The sequence below is a fragment of the Alexandromys fortis genome, unplaced genomic scaffold (genome assembly GCF_014885135.2).
Source record: "Alexandromys fortis isolate MF-2015 unplaced genomic scaffold, M_Fortis_MF-2015_v1.1 scaffold_5, whole genome shotgun sequence".
Classification (NCBI taxonomy): domain Eukaryota; kingdom Metazoa; phylum Chordata; class Mammalia; order Rodentia; family Cricetidae; genus Alexandromys; species Alexandromys fortis.
This window is the reverse complement of record NW_026067924.1, coordinates 16,741,510-16,765,053: the sequence shown is the minus strand read 5'-3', so window position 1 is coordinate 16,765,053 and position 23,544 is coordinate 16,741,510. Positions and strand designations below refer to the sequence as shown.

Sequence of the window (23,544 nt, the reverse complement as noted above, 5' to 3'; positions counted from 1 at the left end):
ACCGGGATTAAAGGCGTGCGCCACCACCAGTTTTTTACCTCTTGTTCCTAAAATGGCTTTGAGGTTAGTGCAGGACCAGACTCCTTATCTTGTTGATCCGCGAAAATGAAACCAGCTAGCCAGCCGTGGCAGCCCAAGACTGCCATCTCAGACTGTCTCTTAGGATGGAGCCAGATAATGTGTTCACCAGCAGGTGAACGCACAAAGAAAATGCGGTGCAGAAGCACTGTGAAGTTTAATTTCTATAATAAATGAATATGAAGTCATACCTATTGTAGGGAAATGGATGAAACTGCAGATATTTTAAGTGAAACAAACCAGACTCAGAACAACAACAATAAAATAATCTGGTTTTAAGTGTGCAGACATGTTTATATATATACATACGTGTGTGTGTGTGTGTGTGTGTTATGTCATCAAAGCAGAAAAGGAGACCCTCAGAAAAAGAACTCTGTAACAGAATACATGACATGGAAGAAGCCGGGTTTGGGGCGGGTGAGGTAAGCAAAGGGCAGGACGGATGAGGAAGAGAGATGAGTAAGAACAAAGTAGAATAACGTCTGCATAAAAATGATATAATGAAACTGATTATTTCTAATGCTAACTTTAAAAATTAATGAGACCCTCTAATTGTGCAAGTGTGAAGGGGTGGAGGACGGGTAGAAGCAGTGGAGGACAACAGGTAGAAGCAGTCGGTTGTTGTGAATATATGAGGATTAGAGTTTAGATTATTTGGAGGATTTAAAGAATCTACTCCGCACCGCAAAGAAAAAAACAAAGCAGGTTCCACCGAGATTTGAACTCGGATCGCTGGATTCAGAGTCCAGAGTGCTAACCATTACACCATGGAACCCCACACGGAAGGGCTCTGGACTGCTCAATGATGAGGTATAGTTCCATTGCCGAATTCGGATTGCTTCAATAAAAAGAATCTAATTTAATCTTTCATTTTAGGTTTTACTATCCGTCGCTGCAGCACACCTTCCTTCTCAGTTGTGCTCGGGACTATTCCTGCAACGTGGAAGCGAAAGTCGCTTTGGGAGTACGGTAAGGTTGATCTGGGTCCACAATCTCAATGTCTCCAGCCTTCCTCCACAGCTCTGAGGACCCAGCAGGGAACGGATGGCGTCATCCTCGAACCTGCGGCTGCGCAGTCGCCTTTGAGGACTCTGGAGTCGTACTGTCAAAGGAACAAGAACGAAAGTTAATTTCGATTTGTGGCCGACTTCTTAGGGGGCGGGGAGGTTCCAGATTCTAGGAAGGCTCAGTCACCTTTTGACAAGCTAAGGCACACGGAAAGTTAATATTCAGGGAGGGTGTGGTGTCACACGCCATAATCCTGCACGCAGGAGAATTGCGGCTAGAGCTAGAAAGATTCAGCAAGAGCTAGAAAAAGTTTGAGTGCAAGTTTGTGTATCTATATCTCGCCGAGGAAGCTTTGACTTTCTCTTCTGGCATTTAACTGTCTTAATGTTCAGGGACTAGAGGAGCATCCTATTATGTTTGTTTGGTGTTGTCTTTGGGAAAACCCAGTGAAATATTTTGCCTCTTTTCCTTTTTCATGGTCATTCTGTCTGTCCTCTTGTGCCCGCTTGTCTATCTCTGGTTCTATATTCGGGATCGACATTTTGTTTGGCATATGCAGCGTAACAATTCTCTGGCTCTTCTGCACTCACTCATGGTGTCTAAAAGTGAAAAACTACTAATGCTGATGAAGCGTTGGTATCGTATTTGCCTGGACGTAGTGACTGGTTTCTTTCTGCACTGGAAGTTGTTGTATACACAGTCTCCATAGAGGAGTCTCTAGGTTGCTTTTCAGAGGCTAAAGCCTCTGTCCTACTTTTCTTCATTCCGTGTGCATTACCTGGGTTTGTTTTTGATGTGATTAATATATTTCCATGCCGATGGCCAGTTGAAACACTCATTAATGAACTTCACTTATTGGAATTCCTAGTGCAAAGCAGAGTCACATTTGTTTTTAATCAAGTGACTGCTTGAGTAGTTCCACTTGGGATGTGTTTATCTCCCCCTAATCTGTGAATTTCCCTGAGCAGGAGCCATACATTGTTGGCTGTAGCTTTATGGTAGTTGTTTTCCACTCTGAAAGCTATTCTTTCTGCTCATTATGTTTTATGAGCATTTACACTTTGCTGGCGACTTCAGGTGTTAGAGAACTTGGTTAGGTCAGCGAGCACACTTGCAGCTCAGTAGGCTACAAGGTTGCATTTAGGTTTTGATGCCTAAAATGAACATGGGCCATTAACGCAACTTTATTTGTTGTTCTGCTTGTTCTTAGCTTGCAAAGCGTTTGCTAAGCTCTGCACTATTTAAACCCAGATTCCTCTAACGTAGCTTTAAAATGGCAGAAAGACTGCTTTGTTTTTAAAAATGACCCTTTTATCTCCTTGTCGGGGAATCGAACCCCGGTCTCCCGCGTGACAGGCGGGGATACTCACCACTATACTAACAAGGAAGACGATTGATACGCAGTTTTGTCTACATTAGATACAATTAAGGACGTCTTACCCCTGTTTATCAGTGCTGACCTATTTAGGAAAGAATACACCAAAGTTAAGTATAATCGTAGCCTGAGCGACATGTTGGATAAGTTTGGTGAAGAATTCGACGCGAATGATTTCGCTTACACTTTTTTTTCCCTCTGTAACTCCAGATATACTATAATTATCCTGAATTGGTAAAAAAAATGTAACCGTACAGAATCAAACTTGCCGTTAGAAGACCCTAATGACCATCATCTTAACCACTTGGCCACAAACATAAAATTTTGAACCTTTTTATTGTTACATGATAGAGATGAAGGAGCAAAAATTATTTTCAACGATTGTCTAATACAAAATCAGATTCTCTAATGGCACACTTTTTTTTTTAGGATAAAAGATGATTCGATTAAAACACAACCCTTTTAGGATAAAAAATCCTTTTTAGGATAAAAAAAACCTTTTTAGAGTAAAGGACTAAAAACCCTTTGTAGGATAAAAAAGATCATCTTTTTAGGATAAAAGATAATTTGATTAAAACCCCTCCCCCTGTCCCAAGACTCAATGACCTCCACGCCACCTGAACAGTCAGAGACTGGCTTGGCGCTCACACCTTTAACCCCAGCACTCCTGAGACTGAGGCAGGAGGATTGTCTGGAGTTCAAGGCCAGCCTGGGCTGCCTAGTGAGACTCTCAAGAAACTATAATAGAGACTGGCGAAATGACTCAGTGATTAAAAGTTCACAGCAGTCTTTTTTTGACCTCTTAAATGCTGGAATTAAACTTGAAAATCTGCTTTTAAAGATTTTATTTTTAATTAAGTGTATACGTGTGTGTGCCAGGGAGGAGGTGTGTACGAGTGCCCGTTGCCACATTGTTCAGAACAGGACCTTGGATTCCCCTGGAACTGGAGTTACAGTTCCAAGGAACGTTCTGGAAACTGAATCCAGGTCCTCTCTCCAGCCCTGAATATTTGCTTTTTAAAAAGTGTTGCAGAGTATGGGGGGCACATATCTTCAACCCCAGCACTTGGAAGACAAAGGGAGGCGGGTCTCGATGTCCGTGAGCTCAAGCTATTTCGGTCATCTGTTTTTTTGTTTGTTTGTTTGTTTTTGCTTTTTCTTACTATTATATCTTCCCTTATAACTTAGAAAGAATAGTCCAATTCGCAGATGAGGTGTCAGATACAGTGACGGAAGCAGCATCGGCGGGGGAGGCATTTCTCTCAGCTCAGCCTGAGTCTTGACTGGCTGGCTGTCTTGGTTAGATAGCTTCGGCTTCTTTGGTGCTTAGACCAGACTTAAAAGCAGGGCGTCTTAGGGTGGAGTCATTGCAAGCAAGCATGGCACTAAGGAAAGCATCTCACTGGTCTTTAGTCTTCTGAACTATCCTTGTGTCCTCTCAAAGTAGGTAAAGTGGCATCTTTTCCTCTTCCTTCTCTTTTCCTTTTTTTTCTGCTGAGGGGATTGAACCTAAGGACTCTCTTTCACTGGGTTACTGAAGAAGGGATTTCAATGGCTGGAAAGGAGACGTTTCTCTCAGAGAAAAAGATGGTCTTTACTTTTTTTTTCTCAAAATAAATACAACAAGAACAAATTGCACACAACCCCTCAAACTGGTAATTCAAGCTTAATTCTAAATTAGGCCTGTACCTTGAACCGTGGAAACACATAAGAAAACCAGCTAAGAGATAGACCTTGAGGTTAAAGACCCTTTAACCGCAAAGGAACCAAAGAAAGGACTCGTAGTCGGCAGGATTCGAACCTGCGCGGGGAGACCCCAATGGATTTCTAGTCCATCGCCTTAACCACTCGGCCACGACTACAATGATGTCAGGGACTCGACTGATACAGATTCGTGGCAAATAATTTGTTAAAACCTAGCGTCTATCTAGTAGGGGCAGGCTGTGTGACATTGAGTTGGAGAGGAGGAGCCTCGCGGGTCACTATTAGAACACTCAGACAGGAAACCAGATCGTCGCAGGATTTTCTGCTACCAGTAGGAGTACACGGCCCTGCGAAGGCCCTGCGAAGAATTGCTTCCGTGGATGTGTTCCAGACTAAGGGCGAGAAAAGGCATAGGAAGCCTCCTCATTTTCCCTGCTGTGCGCTTTAGGAGCACACCAGTTTGACTTTTTAGTCAGATGTAGGTGTGTTTCCCCGCAGCCCACTTCCGGCACTTCCGGGTATCCCCCCCCCCCATCCCCATCCCACCCTCCTAGTTTAACCAACTCTGCCAACGATCCTCTTTTAAAGACAGACGCTGACGCTATAAGCCCAGGATGGCCTTGAACTTGTGACAATGGTCCTCCCCTGCTTCTGCCTTTTGGAGTACTGTCGTGGGGAACTAAAAGTGAGGTAACCCAAGCTGGCTGCAGCGACGTCTCGGAAGCTGTGATAGGAGTTAGCTCCACGGTAAAATTGCAAGCTAATCATGTAGACATGAGAACCCAGAGCACAGCCTAACGGTCAGTAGGACAGTGGTTCTCAACTGTGGGCCATGACCCTTAGGAAGAAGGGCGAATGACTCTTTCATAGGAGTAGGCGTAGACCATCAGAAAACAGATATTTACATTGCGATTCGTAACAGGAGCAAAATTACAGTAATGAAGTAGCAAAAAAAATAATTTTATGGTGGAGGTCACTACAACATGAAGTGTATTAAAGTGGGAAGCATTAGGAAGATTGAGAAAACTGGGCTAAGCCAAACAACACCTACAAGAACAGTAGAGCTGGCAGTGCTGGCCTGAGCATTGCCAACAGACAATCAAGGTGAACCGTTGACAAGTGAAAGATAAAATGTGACTTCTCTCCTAAATGAACAGCAGGTGAACATGGCTTGCCTCCCTGTTTGAGCCTTGGAGACGTGCGCAGGACATTTGGGCCCTGCATTGCCTCAATTTGTGATACGCTCAGAGAATTAACTAATCTTAATCGAAATGACCTCATTCTTTGCCCAGTTTCTGCCACAAGTCCTATAAAAAGTCCATAGACAATTAGCTCAACTTTTTTTTCTCCCCCACTTTCTTCAGGGTTTGTCTTGCTTTCCAAAGCTTCTCTTGCTGCAAGGGGTCATTTGTTTTATTGTATTTGTTTTTGAGCTGCTCTCATAAGGTAGCTCTGACTGGCCTCAAACTGCCTCCGCCTCCCAGGTTCTAGGATGAAAGGCATGAGCTACCATGCCTATCCCTGCAATAGGTCTTTAATCTTTGTCTTTTCAGTTTTCTTTCTATAATAAACACTGCTTTTTAAGCACTCCCTACTGTGGTCTACTAATAATTTCACTCTTTGAGACAGAAGAACCCTGGGTGCAGTTGCTGGTTAAGTCAAAGTTTTGTGTGACCCTGAGCTTCCAGCACTAACTCGAGAGATAAGCACTCTTGAAATGAAACCTTTGCTCTCAAGGACACTCTTTGTTAGTTGCATCTGATTGTGACATTTAAGGCAAACTAAGTATGGATGCAGTAGCCATTAGTCACAGCATGCCTCACTTCTGTGACCTACAGTCTTGACAAGCACATAAGATTTTAGTGAACGTCCTAAAGTAGTACAGGTCATAATAAACACCTCGGGACTGACAAGTTTGAGTGACGTCAGCTGAACAGTTTGGGATGTAAGGACTGTCTCTTGCTCTTGACTCTCTTGTTGATTGAGAGAAATATTGGTTTGATGTGTATTGAAAGTAGAAAAACTTTGGACAGAGTTTGGTCCTGTGACTGATGGGTGCCCAGCAGATTCAGAAGAGAAGAAAACACAGAATGCTCCCACGGCAATTTACACTTCTTAACAAGTTGCAGAATGCTGCTGGTTTTGGGCTGCCATACCTTGAGAAGCAGCGTCCGATGACACACCACACCTTCTAGCTGTGAAATTGGCCAAACAGCCCTTGTCCCCCTCCATTCTGGGAAAATCCCACTGTGTCCATGGCAATGCTTGTGAACGCGATAACACAACCGCAATAACACCTTATTTTTGCGTTGGGAAACTCTAGGTATGTCACATCTAGAACCCTAACAACAAGGGTGTTAGGAAAACATTTTGCATTGCTAGCCTCCGAAGCCCAGGAGGACTCGCTTGTAGGTGGAAATGGATGGCTTATGCCGATCTATACGCTGTGCATATATGAGGCGAAAATGTTGTTCTAATGGGGGCTCTTCTCAAATATTTACAAATATCAGCGTTGCCCCAAGTGTAGGCTGGTCAACACCATTACTGAAGACTCTACTATGACACATGTTTATCAGTCATTTCCCCAGGAGGGTCTCTCTACCCAGGCTTCTTATTACGTGTAGTATATTTGGTTTCTTTCTCACACTGTAGTCTTGGCTGGCCTTGCAGTTTGTGCTATGTAGACTGGGCTGATTTGGAACGTGCAGAGATACTCTTGTCTCTTTCCAGGACTGTAGGCATTAAAGGTGTACACTACCACCCTCAGAGCTGAAAGTTCTTAGGGGCTAGCAAGATAATTTGGAGAGCAAGGAAACCTGCCACCCAAGCCTAAAAGTCTGAGTTCGATCCCCAGAGGACAACGTACCTTTGCAAGTTGTCCTCTAGCTTCCACTTGCATACTGTAGCATGGAGTGAACTTTAAAAATTAATAATAAAGGTTTGTTTTTAACTCATTTGTAAAAATTCAGACAGTAATGTTTCAGTGAAGAGAACTCCTGAATATCCTTCACAACATTCCCCGTTAACATACTTAGCATATTACTAATTTTTCTCTCTCATGCTCTGAGAGGCATGTATATATCTTTGTGAACTATTTGTGGTAGTTTGAAGATACTTACCCTTTAATACATATGCATTTTATATGTATGCATTGCCTTATACCATTGTCATATCGCCACTGAACAATGAACACAAGTAGGAACTAACAATGACATAATAATCAATAGACTATTCAGATTTCACGAGTTGTCTTCCCAATGATCAACATATCGAGAGAAAGAAGTCCGGATCATGTGTGGCGCATGCGCCACCATCGCCCTGCTGACCCAGCTATTTTGTAGATTGTTTCATAGTTTGTTTAATATTTCCTCTAATTAGGCTACACATTTTTTGACAGGAATATCAAAATTGTGGACATTGGCTTTGTTAGTTAGTACGTAAACTCAGGAGGGGCAAGGAATTTCCTAGTCCAATACTGATTTCTTGGTTACTGTGTTTGTCTATCTTCTTGGCAGAGTTAGTGTTTATATGTATGGTGTATGCGTAGTAGCAAAATCCTTGTGATTTCTACAGTTTACTTTTAGGTGGTATTTCTTTAGTTTGGAAGAATTCTAATAAAGAGAGAAGGAATGTAATTAACTGAGAATTGAATTTTTCAAAGGTAAACGTATTTTTAAAAAGTTGACAATGCTCTCCCCGTCGGGGAATCGAACCCCGGTCTCCCGCGTGACAGGCGGGGATACTCACCACTATACTAACGAGGAAGAGATAAGAACGCCTGCTCAGGGACTGTACAGGAAGTTTCTGAGGTTCCAGAGTCCCACGTGTGCGTTTGTATTTTAGGTGTTTACCATGTACCACGCAACTCGGCGCACGCTTCTAGTATACTTTTGTTCGCTACTCACGCTAAGGGAGCCGCGCCTGCGTGATGGGATGGCTGGCGCAGAGAGCCTTAACTAGAAAAAGGAGAAAGACAGTTCCTGGATTAATTCTTATGGAATCACAGTCGAGTCCCTGAAGCTTCAAACTAGGTGTGTTGTGAGACTGGAAATGGGAACTGGACCCGGATGAGAAAAAAAAGTCTCCGGTGAATGTGCCCGCCTAACAGAGACCGAGTATGGGGAACCCGTCGCTGAATACATGGAAGTGATAGAGGTGGGCTCTCTGTGGAGGTCAATGGAGAAACCTGGCTGAAATTAAATCCAGATTTAAAATAGCCCGTAGTCGGCAGGATTCGAACCTGCGCGGGGAGACCCCAATGGATTTCTAGTCCATCGCCTTAACCACTCGGCCACGACTACATGAGTTCATAAACGTCCTTGAAATCCATAAAGGTAAATTCTAGTACCTGCTGTGACTCAAGATAGAAAGAAAACGCAACAGGTTGACAAATTTGTAAGGAACTACAGGTCACTAAAGAAAGAGAATATCCTCCAACACGTACGGGAGATTCTAATGGCTAGAATCTCTTTACAGTCTCGGAACGGAGAGCGTGCCAAGAGGAGTCCCAACACCGTCTTCAGACAACTGGAGGTTTCTCTTCCCTCACCAGATCCCAACTGACCTCACAAAGAAGTACTGTCAGGCCAAGTGTGGTGGCTCATTCCTGTGTCCCCGCACTGATATTGAAAGGAGACTATTGTCAGTTTGGGGTCAACCTGGCTATATTTTGTCTAAATAAAAATAAAGTGTAATCAGACTTCATTATCACAAGTACTGCTCTTGTTCTGAGCCCTTAGTCAAACATCCAATTTTAATAATTTACAGAAAGCTTTAAAAGGCTGTTTACCAAAATAGACTTAAGCCCAATACAAAAATAATACTCTCAATTGCTTTAAAGAATGATAGACAGAAAGAAAAAAAAAGAATGATAGACAGATGGGTGGTGGGGGTGCACGCCTTTAATCTCAGCACTTCGGAGGCAGAAACTGGAGGATATCTGAGTTCAAAGGCCAACCGAGTGCACAGAATGAGTTCCAGGACAGAAGAAACCCTATCTCAAACAAACACAGTTAAGCAGTGCCCAGGGGGAAGGTTGGTCCCTCGACTACCTCACTTGGAATTCTCAACTAAATATTTAAATTCTGTCTTCCACCCAACAGTATAACACAGTCAACTAAATGACTGCTCCTTAATCAAAAGGATCACCAGACCCTCAGCTTCTAATTGCCGGTCCTGGGTTTCGGACCTTACGGGAAGCTCCTTTAACATTTATATATTTCTACATTAACAGCCTTTGGGAGATGAGGACAATTTTAGATTTATAGAAAAGAAATTGGAGGGCAAATATAATTTCAATATGCTCCTCTCGCCTTCTTTTCCCCCCGTTTCCCTATTGCTGACATCTTGTTTTCCTATGGCACATTCGTCATCATTGATAAGCCAGTAATGGTGAATTATTATTAATACTACAGTTTACATTAGGGCTTGCTCAATGTTGTACAGGCTTTGGGATTGGTATGTGTCATAAACATAAACTACTATATGTTTCACACACACACACACAGCCCCCTTTGCTCAACCTACCCCCCAAATACCCAACAGACAGTGAGTTTTACTTAATCTTTGTGGGGTTTTTTTTGTTTTTTGTTTTTTGTTTTTTTTGCTATATAGATGGAATTATACTGTATGCAACCTTTTCCAGAGTGACTAATTTTACCTCCCCCACCCCCTCTTTGTAGCTTGGTAACTTATTTCTGTTATTTGCTGAATAATATTCCACTAACCTATGTCCAACAGTCTGCTCACTCTTGTACTCTTACTACAAACATATACACAAATACTCTTTGGATGTCAGTTTGTTATTCCTTTGCAGAAACACTAAGGGGCAGAATAATCATTGAATAGAAGTTTATGAATAGTCTTATAAGAAACTGTCCTCCAGATGGGACGCATCGGTTGGCACTGCTGCTGTCGGTGAAGGAGAGAGAGCTCCTTTTGTTCCGCTTTCTGGTCATTGTCCTAGATCTTGAGCATTCTGGGCGGGAGTACTGTGGTGTGCCCTCGTTTCAATCCACATTTCCTAAAACTAAGCTGTGGAGTCTTTTTCATATCTCTGTCTTCTGCAGACATCATCTTAAATTACTGGTACAAACACATTTTTTCAAATGTCATCTCCCAGTCTGTGGTGTTTTCATTCTAGGAAACATACATGCCTCCACTATCGCTCTCCTAGTGACAGTGTATGGAATGTCTTAGGTGGCTGCAGCTCTCTCATGCTCCCCACTCCCATCTGCGCCATCACGTGAACTTAATGGATATTGCATCCATCTTTTCAAAACAATTTAGTTTAAACGATATAACCCAATAGTCCTTCTAGCTTCTATTCATTATCAAATTCCAAAGTCGCTTTTGCATTTCCAGGTATTTAAATCAGCAGAACCCCATTTCCACGACAGAGACCTGTGTAGTGTTCGTAGCCAGCAAACAAGGAAGCTAATGTTAGATGTCTGCGCCCAAGCATCCTTAACCCATAACAGTAGTCTCCCTTATAGAATTGAAGTACATTGAGAATTTAAGGAAGAACAGTGGCTATGTGTGTGACTCACTGGTAGAACGCCTCCCTGGCTTGCTTGAGGCACTAGGTTCCATTCCCAGTACAAGCAGAACAAAACCTAACCTTCATATAAGAGCACTTCAGAAACAACTAGATTATTGCTGTTGAAAAAGTTTAAGGGGACAAGAGGAAAGGTCCAAAAACCCCAAGCTGCTAGTGGCTTTTTTATCTCTCTTATGTTACACCAGAGAAACAAGGAAAACAGAAAGAAATTTAGTGAAAATTTGTTACCCAAGAACTTTATGCTACCCAAGTTTTCCCCATATTTAAAGCCTCAGAAATAAAATTACTTATTCCTGAAAAGGCCTTAGGTAAACTCCTAATTCCTTCCCTTGTCTACCAACTATCTATAGTAACCCAGCAGTCTTGTTTGCTGTCTATGTGACCTAAAGCAAATTACTTAAGCTGTTACTTAATGTCCATTGTGTACAATAGGAACAATTAGAGAAAAGTATCTCCACTTAATTGCTTTAAGAATTGTCTTACTAGATGCAAGACACTTGTTACTTGTCCTGCCACACAGGAAGTGTTGACAGCTGCTATTTATCCGATCCCTCCTTCCTGACTGTTATGCTCCCGTTGGGTTTCTGTCTTCTGTGCTTCCTGTCTATCCCTTCTTTTACTCAGTTTCATTTTTCTTTCAAATCATAGGGACACTTCCAGTTTCCTGTACTGTTCCTCGCCAGCTGTTCCGTTTTCTCCAATATGCCTCCAATAGTCGCCACGTTTAAAACATGTTGGGGGCTGGAGACACAGTTTAGGGGTTTCTAGTAGCCATGTCCAGTGGATCACAATCTCCTGTAACTCCAGTTCCAGGGGCTCCCACATCATTCTCTGAACACTGAAGTATTCCCCCGTCACAAACGTGCACAAACACAGGCACATAACAAATCTTAAAAAAAAAAACCAAAAACCCATGCTTGCTATGTTTGCATTTCCTTTTTATCTAATGTCTTGTTGCAACCATTTCTCTAAATATTTTTCCCTTTCCTTAACTTCCTCATGGGTAGCACACCACTTCTAGGTCCAGTGCTGTCAGCCAAGGAGGGGAGACGTTTTAGCCCTTCTGTCAAATAACTGGGAACATAAGAGGCCTCTAGTTGTGTGCACCACACCTTTGAAGAAAAAAAAAAATCTATTTATTGGAGTCTTTTGTGTACGTCAAGGGCACACCAACAGATTCTCCTTAGGTGCTAGGCAAAGAAACAAGCAGAGAGCATTACAATACTGTACCACCATCTCCTTCTGTTTTCTTTAGCATTTAAAAAAAAAAGTGGGTCATTTTTGGAAGACATGAAAACAATTCAGTGGGTAACGACAGATCTTTTTCAAAACGACAAAAATCCTAAAAAGAAGAATGCAGGCCAGGTAATAAACGTGGGGCTGAATGGTGAAATGTGTGCTTGATTTTTGAAATTTTCAGTGTGGGAGGTCCTGACCTTTGGGAGGTGGAGAAGGTGGACTCTGAATTCAAGGCCAGTCATATCAACTTAACAAGTTCGCGGTCTTTCGGAGGAGCCTGATGCCGTGCGCCAACATCCCGGACCCAAAACCTTGCAGGTGTGTGTATCTGTCTTCGTTTTAAAGACCAGTATGACTACCTCTGCTCACAGTCCAAGCAATCAGACACAAATATTAGCTAGGCGCAACCTCCCGACCCACCAGGTGAGGCTGCAAGGTGAGTGGAAGCCTGGGGAAAGTAATTGAGAAACGCCGCGCGTTGCATTCTGGGAATTGTGGTCCTCCGTGCTCCCCGGTGAGGCGCGCGTCTGTGCTAGAGGGAGGGGGGAAAGAAGGGGAAGGGTCTGCCCGACCGGAAGTGACCGCTAAGCCGACTGTGGGCGTGGAAAGAGGTGGGTATTTGGCCAGTTCCACGGCGTAGGCTCCCGTCTGAGTCCAAAGTGACCACCCCGTGCTTCTGGATCCAGGAGCCTAAGGAATGCATCACTAGATTGGAGTCCAGGTATCACCATGGCAACCGCCAGTGCCCTAGGAGTGTGACGTCACGGCGTAATGAGGCCTGCACGGGAGGAAGCTGGGAAGTCAGGGAAGGGGGCGCGCCTCCCCTCGGCGATGCCGGGGCCCGCCTGTTCCCCAAGGCTTTGTTCCTTTGTTCTGGGCCGGTCACGTTGAGGTGCGGGGCCGCCCGCTTTCTGGCGTGCCCCGCAACAGGTGTCTGATTGCCGCCGGGGAAGTAGGAGGTCGCGGACCCGGTGGAGGGAGCCTAGCCAGACTCTGTAGAGTCTCTGCTACAGGGCAGAGCTGCTCCTTCCCGTTCTACTGTGTGTTTCTCTGTAGTAATTCAGTCCTCCCCTGTGCTCTCCGCTCTTGGGCAGGACCTCCTGGCTACCCTGTATGGGTCTGAGGTGCGACAGTAAGACGCGTGCTGCAGACTGCATCCTGTGCCTTGTAGGCCAACCACGGAGGGCATAAGGCACCCACCCTGGGAGGGGAGCGGGACATTCAAGCCCCAGACTGAAGCTGCCCGGGTACCCACGTGTCCAGGTTCTAGCGGAACACGTAGAGCTCCTGAGATGGCAGGTAATGGGGACTATCACGGCAGAGCCGGCCGGAGGGGGCCCGAACTGAGAGGTGGGAGGAGGAAGCAATGTGGTTAGGGGTAAAGAAACCGATTACATCATCGGAAGAGCCTTGGAAGAATTAATTCTGTCTCCTGGACATAAAACAACAACAGTTCAAAATATCTGATCCTCTTGATATTTTTCTTTATTACATTTTAGAATAATAAATTGTAGTCAGAAAAAAAGTGTTTTATTTCTCCAATGCAAAGATAAGTTTTGAAATACCTTGCAGATAGCAAATTTTCAAGCTTGTGCAACTGTGGCCCTAAACTCGCCATTTTGGATGCAAACAACATGTTTTGTTTTTAGTTCCTTTTACCAAAAATGCCTGTTCTTGTGATCTTAAAAGCACTAAAGACTGTCCATTCTTTCACAATGCTGCCCTTACCTGCAAATTCAACTCCTAGAACTCCTCCCAAGTTCTCCTTCAAGAAACCTGGCCTCATTTCTTTAGGTCCATGTAAGATCTCTAGACTTCCTAGTTAACATATTTCTTACATTGTGGTGCCTAAAAAGACAGTTCTTTAAATGTTCCTTTAAAAATACCTGAGAGTAGCCGGGCGATGGTGACGCACGCCTTTAATCCCAGCACTCGGGGAGGCGTAGGCAGGTGGATCTCTGTGAGTTCGAGACCAGCCTGGTCTACAGAGCTAGTTCCAGGACAGGCTCCAAAGCCACAGAGAAGCCCTGTCTCGAAAACCCAAAAAAAAAAAAAAAAAAAAACCTGAGAGTATAAATGTTACTATCTGTTAACTTTTTTAGATTTATTTTTATCTTGTGTGTATTAGTACTTGCCTGCACGTCTTTTCTTTCATTAGGTATGTGTGATTGCACAACTGTACATTGTGTGTGTTGCTAAACTCACAGAGATCCACAAGTTTTTGCTTCCTTAGTGCTGGGATTAAAGGCATTCACCTTCATTTCCTGCTGTTTGTTGACGTTTTCTGTGTAGCAGAGAAAAGGGAGCAGGAATGTCTTGCCTTACTTAAGGAGGACCTCAGATTTAGCTATATGAACCATGTGAGTAGTTAAACATCAAGAGAGAAAGCTGAATCTTTAGGCAGTGTGTTTTTCCTTCTGAGCCTACTCAGGACAGTACAGAGGCTTCAGCTGACTCTTTTGGCATAGGGGGATTCAGACATAAAGGATGAGGAGACATGGTTGTTATTTCTAGGAAGAAAGGTGAGAATTTTTTCTGGATTGCTTGCAGCAACAGACTAGTCATATTCACCGTGGCCTCTTTCTCCTTAGGTCTGTCCTTTGCAGAATCCCCCGGTCTCCACGAGGGACATCCTCTACTCCCATCAACTAGTTTTCGGGTAAGTTGAGATTTTCTTAAGTGCCATGTCACTTCTTAGAATAATGTATCTTTTATTTGTGAGCTGGCGAGTCTTTCTGGGCTCTCATCTGCCCTGTGATCTCACCTGGATCCTTCTCTGCCTCTCCAGTTTCAAGGATGTAGTCACCATTTACTTAGTATCTTGTAACACTACGGGTATGGGGGGAGAAGTACAACATTTAATTCATTACTTGACTAGAGTAAAATAGCCAATAAAAATCTAAATAGGCGAATTTATGGAAGGTGAAATGAGGGCTGTGGATCTGAGGGAATGGAGAGGTGGGTGCGGTTTGTAAGGGACAGAGCATTGGGGGACAGATGGTGGGGAATTGTACTCTGAAGGACAAGTGACATGTGAAAATTGGAGTGAGAAACCGAGTCTAGGTATGGAGAGGTTTTTATAAGTAGAGGTGTACAGGTACGTACTGCTAACAGTCATAGATTGAGAAAGATTTGGAGGAGATGACTTTTTTGTTTTGTGTTTTCGAGACAGGGTTTCTCTGTAGCTTAGCTGTCCTGGAAGTAGCTTTTGTAGACCTGGCTGGCCTCGAACTCACAAAGATCCTCCTGCCTCTGCCTCCTGAGTGATGGGATTAAAGGCGTGCGCCACCACTGCCCAGCTGAGATGACTTCTTTTGAAAAATTAAAAAATAATTGGATTTAGTCAGAATATGAAAGATATTGAATATTTAATAAGAAGTGTGAAGGCTTTATTCTCTAGGTCATCTGTGATTCATAATAGTTGTCAGCGTAGGAAATAAGATCTCATAAAGTTCTTAGGAAAATGTATCTTCTTGAGAACTTGGAAGGAAGGAAAGAAGGAAGGAAGAGAGAGAACTTTCCCACAGGCCTTAATCAACCTCAACCCCCCCTTCATCAAGTTCCCTATTCTTATTCAGCCTGCCCACCCCAGTTCTTCCCAATTTCAGCTTGAGTACTTCTGGCATCACTTTTTGGAGGAATACTGTGACAATAAACTGCATGTATTTAAAGTATACTGTCATTCTTTTGTATCCTGGAGGAATTGGTTCTAAGACACCTAACAGATTCCAAACATGTAGATCCTCAAGCCCTTCTCTTAGGGCACAATCTCTGCATATGACCTGTCCCCGGCCTGCTGTTACGCTAGTCATCCTAGACACTTAGCTAATCCACTGTAAAGACAGCATAAACATTATGTCGTTGTCCTGCTGTATTGTTTAGGGGATAAGACAAGAACAAAATCTGTGCACGTTCTTTGAACATATTTAATCCACAGTTGCTTGAATCCACAGATGTAGAGGCCACCTGTAACTGGGTAAGTTTTAACATACATGGAAATTCATAAAACCATTATCATGTTCTAAGTGGTGAGTGAACAGATCCATGGTGAAAAAACACACTTTTGTATCTTAAATTTGAATCTTTTCAAATTTACTAAGATTCTTTGACTTTTCTTTTTCTCAGAATATTAGCCATCATATGAATAATCAAAGAGTGCTGTAGAGGAAGGTAAACTTGTTCATATTGGTTGAAGTGTCCAATACATATGTTAGTTTCCTATAATCACAGAAGCTTAGTTTGCTCAAAGCCGTAGAGGTCGAAAATCTAAAATGAAGCTGGTAATAGTGGCACAGACTTTTAATTTCCTAACACTTGGGAGGCAGTGGCCAGCCAGGATAATATAGCAGAACCGTCTCTCAAACCAGCCACCCCATAACATAATCTTTGAGCCCACAGGAATATTTAGGGATGTTGTGAAGATGTAAAGATCTTACTTTAATTTTTTTTTTGGCCAAGTTAATTGTAATGATATGATTTAGTGATTACTTGATTGTATCTTAGTTAATTTGAGAAATGCTTAAACACAGGGCCTATTCAGAGCTGTTGTCTTCATACTGAATTTTATTCTATAGCATGGCACTGTTTCAGTTACTTTATGCTTTGGTGTCCTTTGAATGTAATAGAGCAGCTGGGTGCGGTGGCATGCGTTTAGTTGCAGCACTGGGGAGGCAGTGGCAGCCTAATCTCTGAGCTTTAGGCCAGCCAGGGCCAGTCAGGGTTGTCACACAGAGAAACCCTGTCTCAAAACTCACCCACTCACACCCCACCCCCCACAAATGCAATAGGGCAGTCTCCTCATCCATCCCATTCTGTAATAAAGTTGTTGGATATTCCTGCACGTTATATATAGTAAAAGTGTTATTGATGATAGCAGCTATAGTATTAATATTTGCTATGTCTTAGTACTCGGAGGTGTAGAGGAAGAACAAGGGCAGCTTTGGCCGGTAACACCTGAGCACCTACTTAGATACCTAAATTAAGTACTTCACAGGGAAAAAAGGTTTTGGTTTTGAACTGCTTCTTCTATGTCTGGCTGGCCACTCTGCCTTCTTCCCAGAGTTCTCTGCATGGAAGTCCCACCTATGCCCCCTGCCTAGCTGTTGGCCATTCAGCTTTTATTATACCAATTACAGCAGTACGTTTTCATGCAGTGCACAAATATCACACAACAGTTCTATTTTAAGTTTTTCCAAAAGTGAACATCCTAGTGACCTACTAGTTTCACTTATATCACCTGCTTTGCTTTTATGGATAGTATTAATTTTTCTTATTTCCTGATTCTAAGCAGTAGAACATTTGATGTTCTAGGAATCAGTGACCTTTAAGGATGTTGTCGTGAACTTCACCCAGGAGGAATGGAGACACCTGGATCCCACCCAGAGGGATTTGTTCAGAGATGTGACACTGGAAAATTATACACACCTCGTCTCTATAGGTGAGGGGAATGCCCCAAGTAAAGATTCGGATGTGGGGAGAGGGTATGGACCTGGTCTCTGTAGGTAACAGAAACGGTGGGAGGCAAACATACACCTTGTCTCTGTGGGTAGGGTAGCCCCAAGTTTTGATGGGTTATGTGGAGGAGGGAACACACCTGGTTTCTGCAGATGGGGGTGGCCCCAAAGTTAGACGGGATGTGAGAGACACTTTAGGTGCTTAGATGTGACTGATACCTAAGTTTAGGAACCAACAATTCTAAATTTTGGAAGTTTCTCCTCATTATTAAGTGGAACAGCAACTAATCACTCTCTTCAGATCAGCTTCTCGGCTGCCCCACTGTTCATGACAGTTGTATGCTGTCCATCCCACCAGAGTTTTCCCAAGTGGATCTTCTGGAGTGGTGAGATTGCGTTCTGATGTGGTGCTTTTTCCTTATTGCAGACAGATTCCTTTTTTTCCTCCCTCTGAGCAGGACTCCAGGTTTCCAAACCTGATATGATTTCCCAGCTAGAACAAGGGACAGAGCCATGGACAGAGGAGTCGTGCGTTCCTGTTGGTTCCATGGAAGGTGAGCAGTGTGTGACAACAGAGGACTGCTCTCCAGCTGCCAGCCTGGTGAGAGGTGACTGTGTAGATGTCACTCAGAGCATCACCCGTGGAGAGGAGATTCTGTTCTACATTCTCTTTTAGGAGGCATCCTTCCTGATTGCTCTAAAGCATTGGGTTGTAGTTGATATCACTTTGCCTTCCTTCATGTGTTTCATACTTGTGATTGGTTATCAAACACTTTTTTCTCTCCTTTTTGTTTTTCGAGACACGGTTTCTCTGTGTAGCTTTGGAGCCTGTCCTGGCACTTGCTCTGTGGTCCAGGCTGGCCTCACACTCATAGAGATCCACCTGCCTCTGCCTCCCAAGTGTTAGGATTAAAGGCGTGCGCCGCCACCACCACCCAGCTCACTTACTTTTCTCTTTCTTAACAGCCCAAGAGTCTGTGTTCTCGTTCTTAACAGCACAAGGCTTTATGGCCTTCATGTGCCACACAGTGCCTACAGTATATCCAGAAGATTCTTTATTGAATTTATTTTGTTTGTGTGTTGCCCGAGAGTGCAGGTTTATGTGGAGGCCAGAGGACAACTTGCAGTAGTCTCATTCTGTATGGGGATGGTGATTGGACTCATTATCAGGCCCAGCAGCAACAGTTACCCTCACTGACTAAGCTGTCTCATCAGCCTCAGAAGATACTCTTTATGATTATTTGCTATACAAACATATTTCCCTGGGTATCATTCCTCTTGGTGAAAACATGTCTGAAACACATTGCTAAAGCTGTGTACAGTGACCATGTTTTTGCCAAAGAAGTTCTGCTACTGTTAATCTACCTACACTTGTGCACACTATCCCATTATCTGTGGAGATATGGAGAGGAGATAGTGGGCAACATGGGGTCTGCATTCTGTTCCTGCTTGCAGTGGTTGTGACTGCACTTCCAATACAGTGTCTTTTCTTACTGTCCTGTTACCAGTGAAACTAGAGAAGTGGGGTTTTTTTGTTTTGTTTTGTTTTGTTTTTTGTTTTTGTTTGTTTGTTTGTTTTGAGACAGGGTTTCTTTGTGGCTTTGGAACCTGTCCTGGAACTCCCAGAAATCTGCCTGCCTCTGTCTCCCAAGTGCTGGGATTAAGGGCATGCGCCGTCACCACCCAGCAAAAAAGTGTTTTATTTTCCTCTATCACCCTTGACGGTTTTCCTCACCTCTGTCCTGTTCTCATAAACATTCCTGTGGCTTCAACTATTTTCTTTCCTCTTAAACTGGAATTTTGTATCTTACACATGAGCATCCTAGTGTAATGCTGATTTTGGCATCTTCCACTCCTACACCATATAGTCCTCCATTTCTTACTTCCAAATTCCAAAATGGTAGATTTGAATTTGTTATTTATTATTATCATTATTATTATTCCCTTCTAAATTTTTAGCAAAGATGAATACTTCTGGTTTCCAGGCTAACAATCATAAGTCTTAGTTAGGTCTCTCCTATTTGTCTGGAGTTTATCTCAGCATCCTTAAAATTTTGCTTTGTTGCTCATCAACAAGGAATTTCAGTTCATACTGCATCTTTCAGAGTCAGTCATTTTCTTTGTACCCTCGGTGGTCTCTGGTTACCTTTTCTTTTTCTAAATTCATGGAACAATTAGCTACTTCACCTAGCGGGCCACTTTTCGTGAGCAGACATGTCCACTGTACTCTGCTTGGACCCAGCTTGTGTCCACAGGAAGGGACAGTGATCAGGGCAGCCCTAAGCTCAAGAACCTGACCATCTCCATCTGAGATTCTGTTCTCCTGGTCATGGCAAGTGTTTCCGTGATGGGGACAGTGGCCGTAGCTTTGTTGTCGTCCTCTCTCTAACAGCGTGGGCTGCCACAAGCGTAGACTGAGCTTCAGCTCTTCTTCCGGCATGGCACGTTCCTTCCCCAGAGAGAAGATAACACCATTCCCCAAGTCAGAAAGAAGACGATGGGCATACAATGAGACACAGAGGGTTTGTGGTGGCTGTCCTCCTCCTTGCCAAGGATGTAAGCATAGGCCTCCACCCTTTGGTGCATATTCAAATTTTTATGCCTCTACCTTGTACCAGAGCACCTCCAGATTAACCCCTGCCTCAGTCCTCTCCAAGCTCTTATGGAATGTCTCAGCTCCTATCCCCACAGTGTAAATGCCCGTGTTATCCCAGCTACTTGTACACATCTCCCGTCTTCAAAATGCCAGGCTCTAATGTACCGGTCACCACTGTGTCCCATCCAAGAACAGAGTAAACTGACTCTACAGGTAGCAGACAGGGCTTCTCCAGGTCTCAGGTGGGCACCAGGATGTAAGTGACCACAGCATCCAGCAGCTTTTGCAGCGATTTCTCACCTAGCTCAGAATCACGGTGCTCAAGGGCACAGAGCCTGTAATGACTGGAGTCTCCTCTCCTTCAAAGCCAAACTAGGTGAGCAGCTCCTGGATTTCCAGCTGTGCTGACTCCCACCATCTCTGAGGCCTGCATAGTGTCTATCTTGTTCACACACACCACAGCATGCTTGGCCCCAATCTGTTTAGCCATTGTGCTCTTGCGGCTGGGGTATGGTGCCCCCATCAGAGTGCAGTCACCCAGAGGGAGAGTGCCCTGACCATATGCTTTAAATGATCCACCATTCTTGGGAAGTCTGTGGGCATGGAGGCAGGCAGGAATGCTGTACTCCGTCTGGACTGCACTGATAGTGATACCCCAAACTCTCTCTTTTGAGAATTGTCTGTGTCCTTATACTTCTTTAACTTAGCCCCACATTGCTCAACTAGAAGTTTTGTGATGGTTGTGGTCAGGGGAGTCTTGCCTGGGATTCCATGTGGCCAGTGCTACTCACATTCACATGAAGTTTGTCATGCGCAAAGGTCTTCAGGGCCCTCAGTGACCACAGCCAACCTTGTAGCAGTGAGGTCAGGTTGACACTTAGACTACTGAAGCAGGGTGTCATTTGCAAAAATGTGAGGGCTGCCATTGTGGTAGTAGAACCTCAGTCTTCCAGGTGCTGAGAGAGGTCGTCTGTGGGATTGACGTGAGCATTCTCTTCCTGCTTTCAGTTGGTTCTCCTTAGCGCTTTCCACTCTCTCCCCGGGTAGTAAGGTTATATATCTGAGAACCCTCAAAGAATTCCATAATCTCCAACAAGTTTTCTTTCACTCTTCCAGAAAATACTGACATCTTTTTTTTTTTTCTTTCAGACTGGAAGATAAGACCTGAAAATAGCGTGTCACCCTTAGAGCGTGACATTTCTGAAGGACATCCGTCTTCTGAGGCCCTAACAAACAGCTGCAAAAGGGCTGGTTCTTACAGCTCCGGCATCTTAGAAACGTGGAAGGCTGGCGGGAGTTTAGAGTCGCTCCAGGCAAACCAGCAGACTCGGCCAATAACTGCGAAAGCAGTACCCTCGTGTGAGAGCAGTCTCGGCCTGAGTTCAAGCCTCGTATCACAAACGGAAGGAGTTCTCGAACAAACTTCCACCAAAACAAGAGTCAAGCAGAACTCACAGCCCGCCCCGAAAGAGAAGCTGTGTAAGTGCGGCGAATGTGGCAAAGCTTTTACCTACTGTTCCGCTCTCGCTCGCCATCGGAGAACGCACACTGGAGAAAAGCCCTACAAGTGTAACGAATGTAACAAGGCTTTCAGCCGAAGTGAAAACCTTATCAATCATCAGAGAATCCATACAGGAGATAAGCCGTACAAATGTGACCAGTGTGGAAAGGGCTTCATTGAGGGCCCGTCTCTCACTCAGCATCAAAGGATTCACACTGGAGAAAAGCCCTATAAATGTGACGAATGTGGGAAAGCCTTTAGTCAGAGGACCCATCTTGTTCAGCACCAGAGAATCCACACCGGAGAGAAGCCATACACTTGTAATGAGTGTGGAAAGTCCTTCAGCCAGAGAGGTCACTTTATGGAGCACCAGAAAATTCATACAGGAGAAAAACCCTTCAAATGTGAAGAATGTGAAAAGACCTTCACCAGGAGCACACACCTTACCCAGCATCAAAAGATTCATACTGGAGAGAAGACCTATAAGTGTAACGAGTGTGGGAAGGCCTTCAACGGGCCTTCAACGTTTATCCGTCACCATATGATTCACACTGGAGAGAAGCCTTACGAGTGCAATGAGTGTGGCAAAGCCTTCAGTCAGCACTCAAACCTGACTCAGCATCAGAAGACACACACTGGTGAGAAGCCCTATGACTGTGCAGAATGTGGAAAAGCCTTCAGTTACTGGTCATCCCTTGCCCAGCATCTGAAAATCCATACAGGAGAGAAACCCTACAAGTGCAGTGACTGTGGAAAGGCCTTCAGTTACTGCTCATCCCTCACTCAGCACCGAAGAATTCATACTCGAGAAAAGCCCTTTGAGTGCGGTGAGTGTGGGAAGGCTTTCAGTTACCTATCCAACCTGCATCAGCACCAGAAAACCCACTCCCAGGAGAAAGCCTATGCATGTAAGGAATGTGGGAAAGCCTTTATTCGGAGCTCATCTCTCGCTAAGCATGAGAGAATTCATACCGGAGAGAAGCCTTATCAGTGCCCTGAATGTGGGAAAACCTTCAGCTATGGCTCATCACTTATTCAGCATAAGAAAATCCATACCGGTGAAAGACCTTACAAGTGTAATGAATGTGGTAGAGCCTTTAACCAGAAAATACACCTTACACAACACAAGAGAATTCACACAGGAGCAAAGCCTTACGCGTGTCCCAAGTGTGGTAAGACCTTCCGACACTGTTCATCTCTTGCACAACATCAAAAAACTCACACAGAAGAAAAACCCTACCAGTGTAACAAATGTGAAAAAGCCTTTAGCCAGAACTCCCACCTGATTCAGCATCAGCGGACTCATGCCGGAGAGAAGCCCTATAAGTGCGATGAACGTGAATCGTTTCCCCAGAGCGTGCTCTTACCCGAGCAGCAGAGTGCTCACCCCGGAGAGAAACCGGACAGCTGTAACAGATGCCCAAGGACTTTGAGCCGGAACACTTACCCTGCTGAGCATCAGAAGATTCACTCAGGAGAGAAGGTTTTTGGGTGTGGTGACTGTGGAAAAGCCTTCAGGTGTCGCTCCGCTCTCACCAAACACCAGAGACTGCACCCCGGCATAGCTGCACTAGGAGCATCATAAACGGCTGCTCTACTTGCTTTGGTGCATAGTGAATCAGGGTGGGGTGAGGAGCTCCTTAAAGTATTTTAAGTTCTCCCTGTCTCATGATGAGATAGGCTATTGGGCTGAACTAATCCAGATATGTTATTAAACAACATTGGAACAAGTGTCTTGTGTGGACGAGGTGAAATAAAAGATTGAGAGATGATTTGAAAGGTATCCTGGAGTTTTATACTTAGTTTTGTATATTTACAATCTATTCCTAAATAGTTGCGTTTTATGCATCCACATTTTGTCTTGGATCTACATGTTTATGCATGTTTTTCTAGGAGAAGAAATCTGTGCTTTAGTAACTAGGAATTTGTTTTGCTCCTGTTCTAATGTACTGAACATTATTCAGGAAATTGGCCCCTTAAATAAAAATAATTATAAAATACAATCAAACTCAACTGTGACTATTAAAATTT

At 44.0% G+C, this 23,544-nt stretch overlaps 1 protein-coding gene, 5 non-coding genes and 1 pseudogene across 7 annotated transcripts; 1 reads left to right on the top strand and 6 right to left on the bottom strand.

Moving 5' to 3' along the window:
- Window positions 1-781: 781 nt before the first annotated feature.
- Trnaq-cug (transfer RNA glutamine (anticodon CUG)) lies at window positions 782-853 on the bottom strand. Its single transcript has one exon. It is a non-coding gene; the product is annotated as a tRNA-Gln (tRNA).
- Window positions 854-2,401: 1,548 nt separating this feature from the next.
- Window positions 2,402-2,473, bottom strand: Trnad-guc (transfer RNA aspartic acid (anticodon GUC)). Its single transcript has one exon. It is a non-coding gene; the product is annotated as a tRNA-Asp (tRNA).
- A 1,768-nt stretch (window positions 2,474-4,241) lies between these two features.
- Trnas-aga (transfer RNA serine (anticodon AGA)) lies at window positions 4,242-4,323 on the bottom strand. Its single transcript has one exon. It is a non-coding gene; the product is annotated as a tRNA-Ser (tRNA).
- A 3,534-nt stretch (window positions 4,324-7,857) lies between these two features.
- Trnad-guc (transfer RNA aspartic acid (anticodon GUC)) lies at window positions 7,858-7,929 on the bottom strand. The gene has a single exon. It is a non-coding gene; the product is annotated as a tRNA-Asp (tRNA).
- A 455-nt stretch (window positions 7,930-8,384) lies between these two features.
- On the bottom strand, window positions 8,385-8,466 carry Trnas-aga (transfer RNA serine (anticodon AGA)). Its single transcript has one exon. It is a non-coding gene; the product is annotated as a tRNA-Ser (tRNA).
- A 4,113-nt stretch (window positions 8,467-12,579) lies between these two features.
- On the top strand, window positions 12,580-23,505 carry Znf184 (zinc finger protein 184). 2 transcript variants are annotated; one of them, XM_050142584.1, is made up of 6 exons: window positions 12,580-12,684; window positions 13,058-13,262; window positions 14,555-14,622; window positions 17,274-17,400; window positions 17,875-17,970; window positions 21,162-23,505. In XM_050142584.1, the coding sequence occupies exons 2-6, from the start codon at window positions 13,256-13,258 to the stop codon at window positions 23,096-23,098; spliced, it is 2,235 nt and encodes a 744-aa protein (XP_049998541.1). In that variant the 5' UTR covers window positions 12,580-12,684; window positions 13,058-13,255; the 3' UTR covers window positions 23,099-23,505. The 2 variants fall into 2 exon arrangements, with proteins under 2 accessions (XP_049998541.1, XP_049998542.1); XM_050142585.1 differs by lacking the exons at window positions 12,580-12,684; window positions 13,058-13,262; window positions 14,555-14,622 and having other exon boundaries at window positions 14,920-17,400; window positions 17,844-17,970.
- LOC126501750 (elongation factor Tu, mitochondrial-like) lies at window positions 18,028-21,151 on the bottom strand (annotated as a pseudogene).
- Window positions 23,506-23,544: the final 39 nt, after the last annotated feature.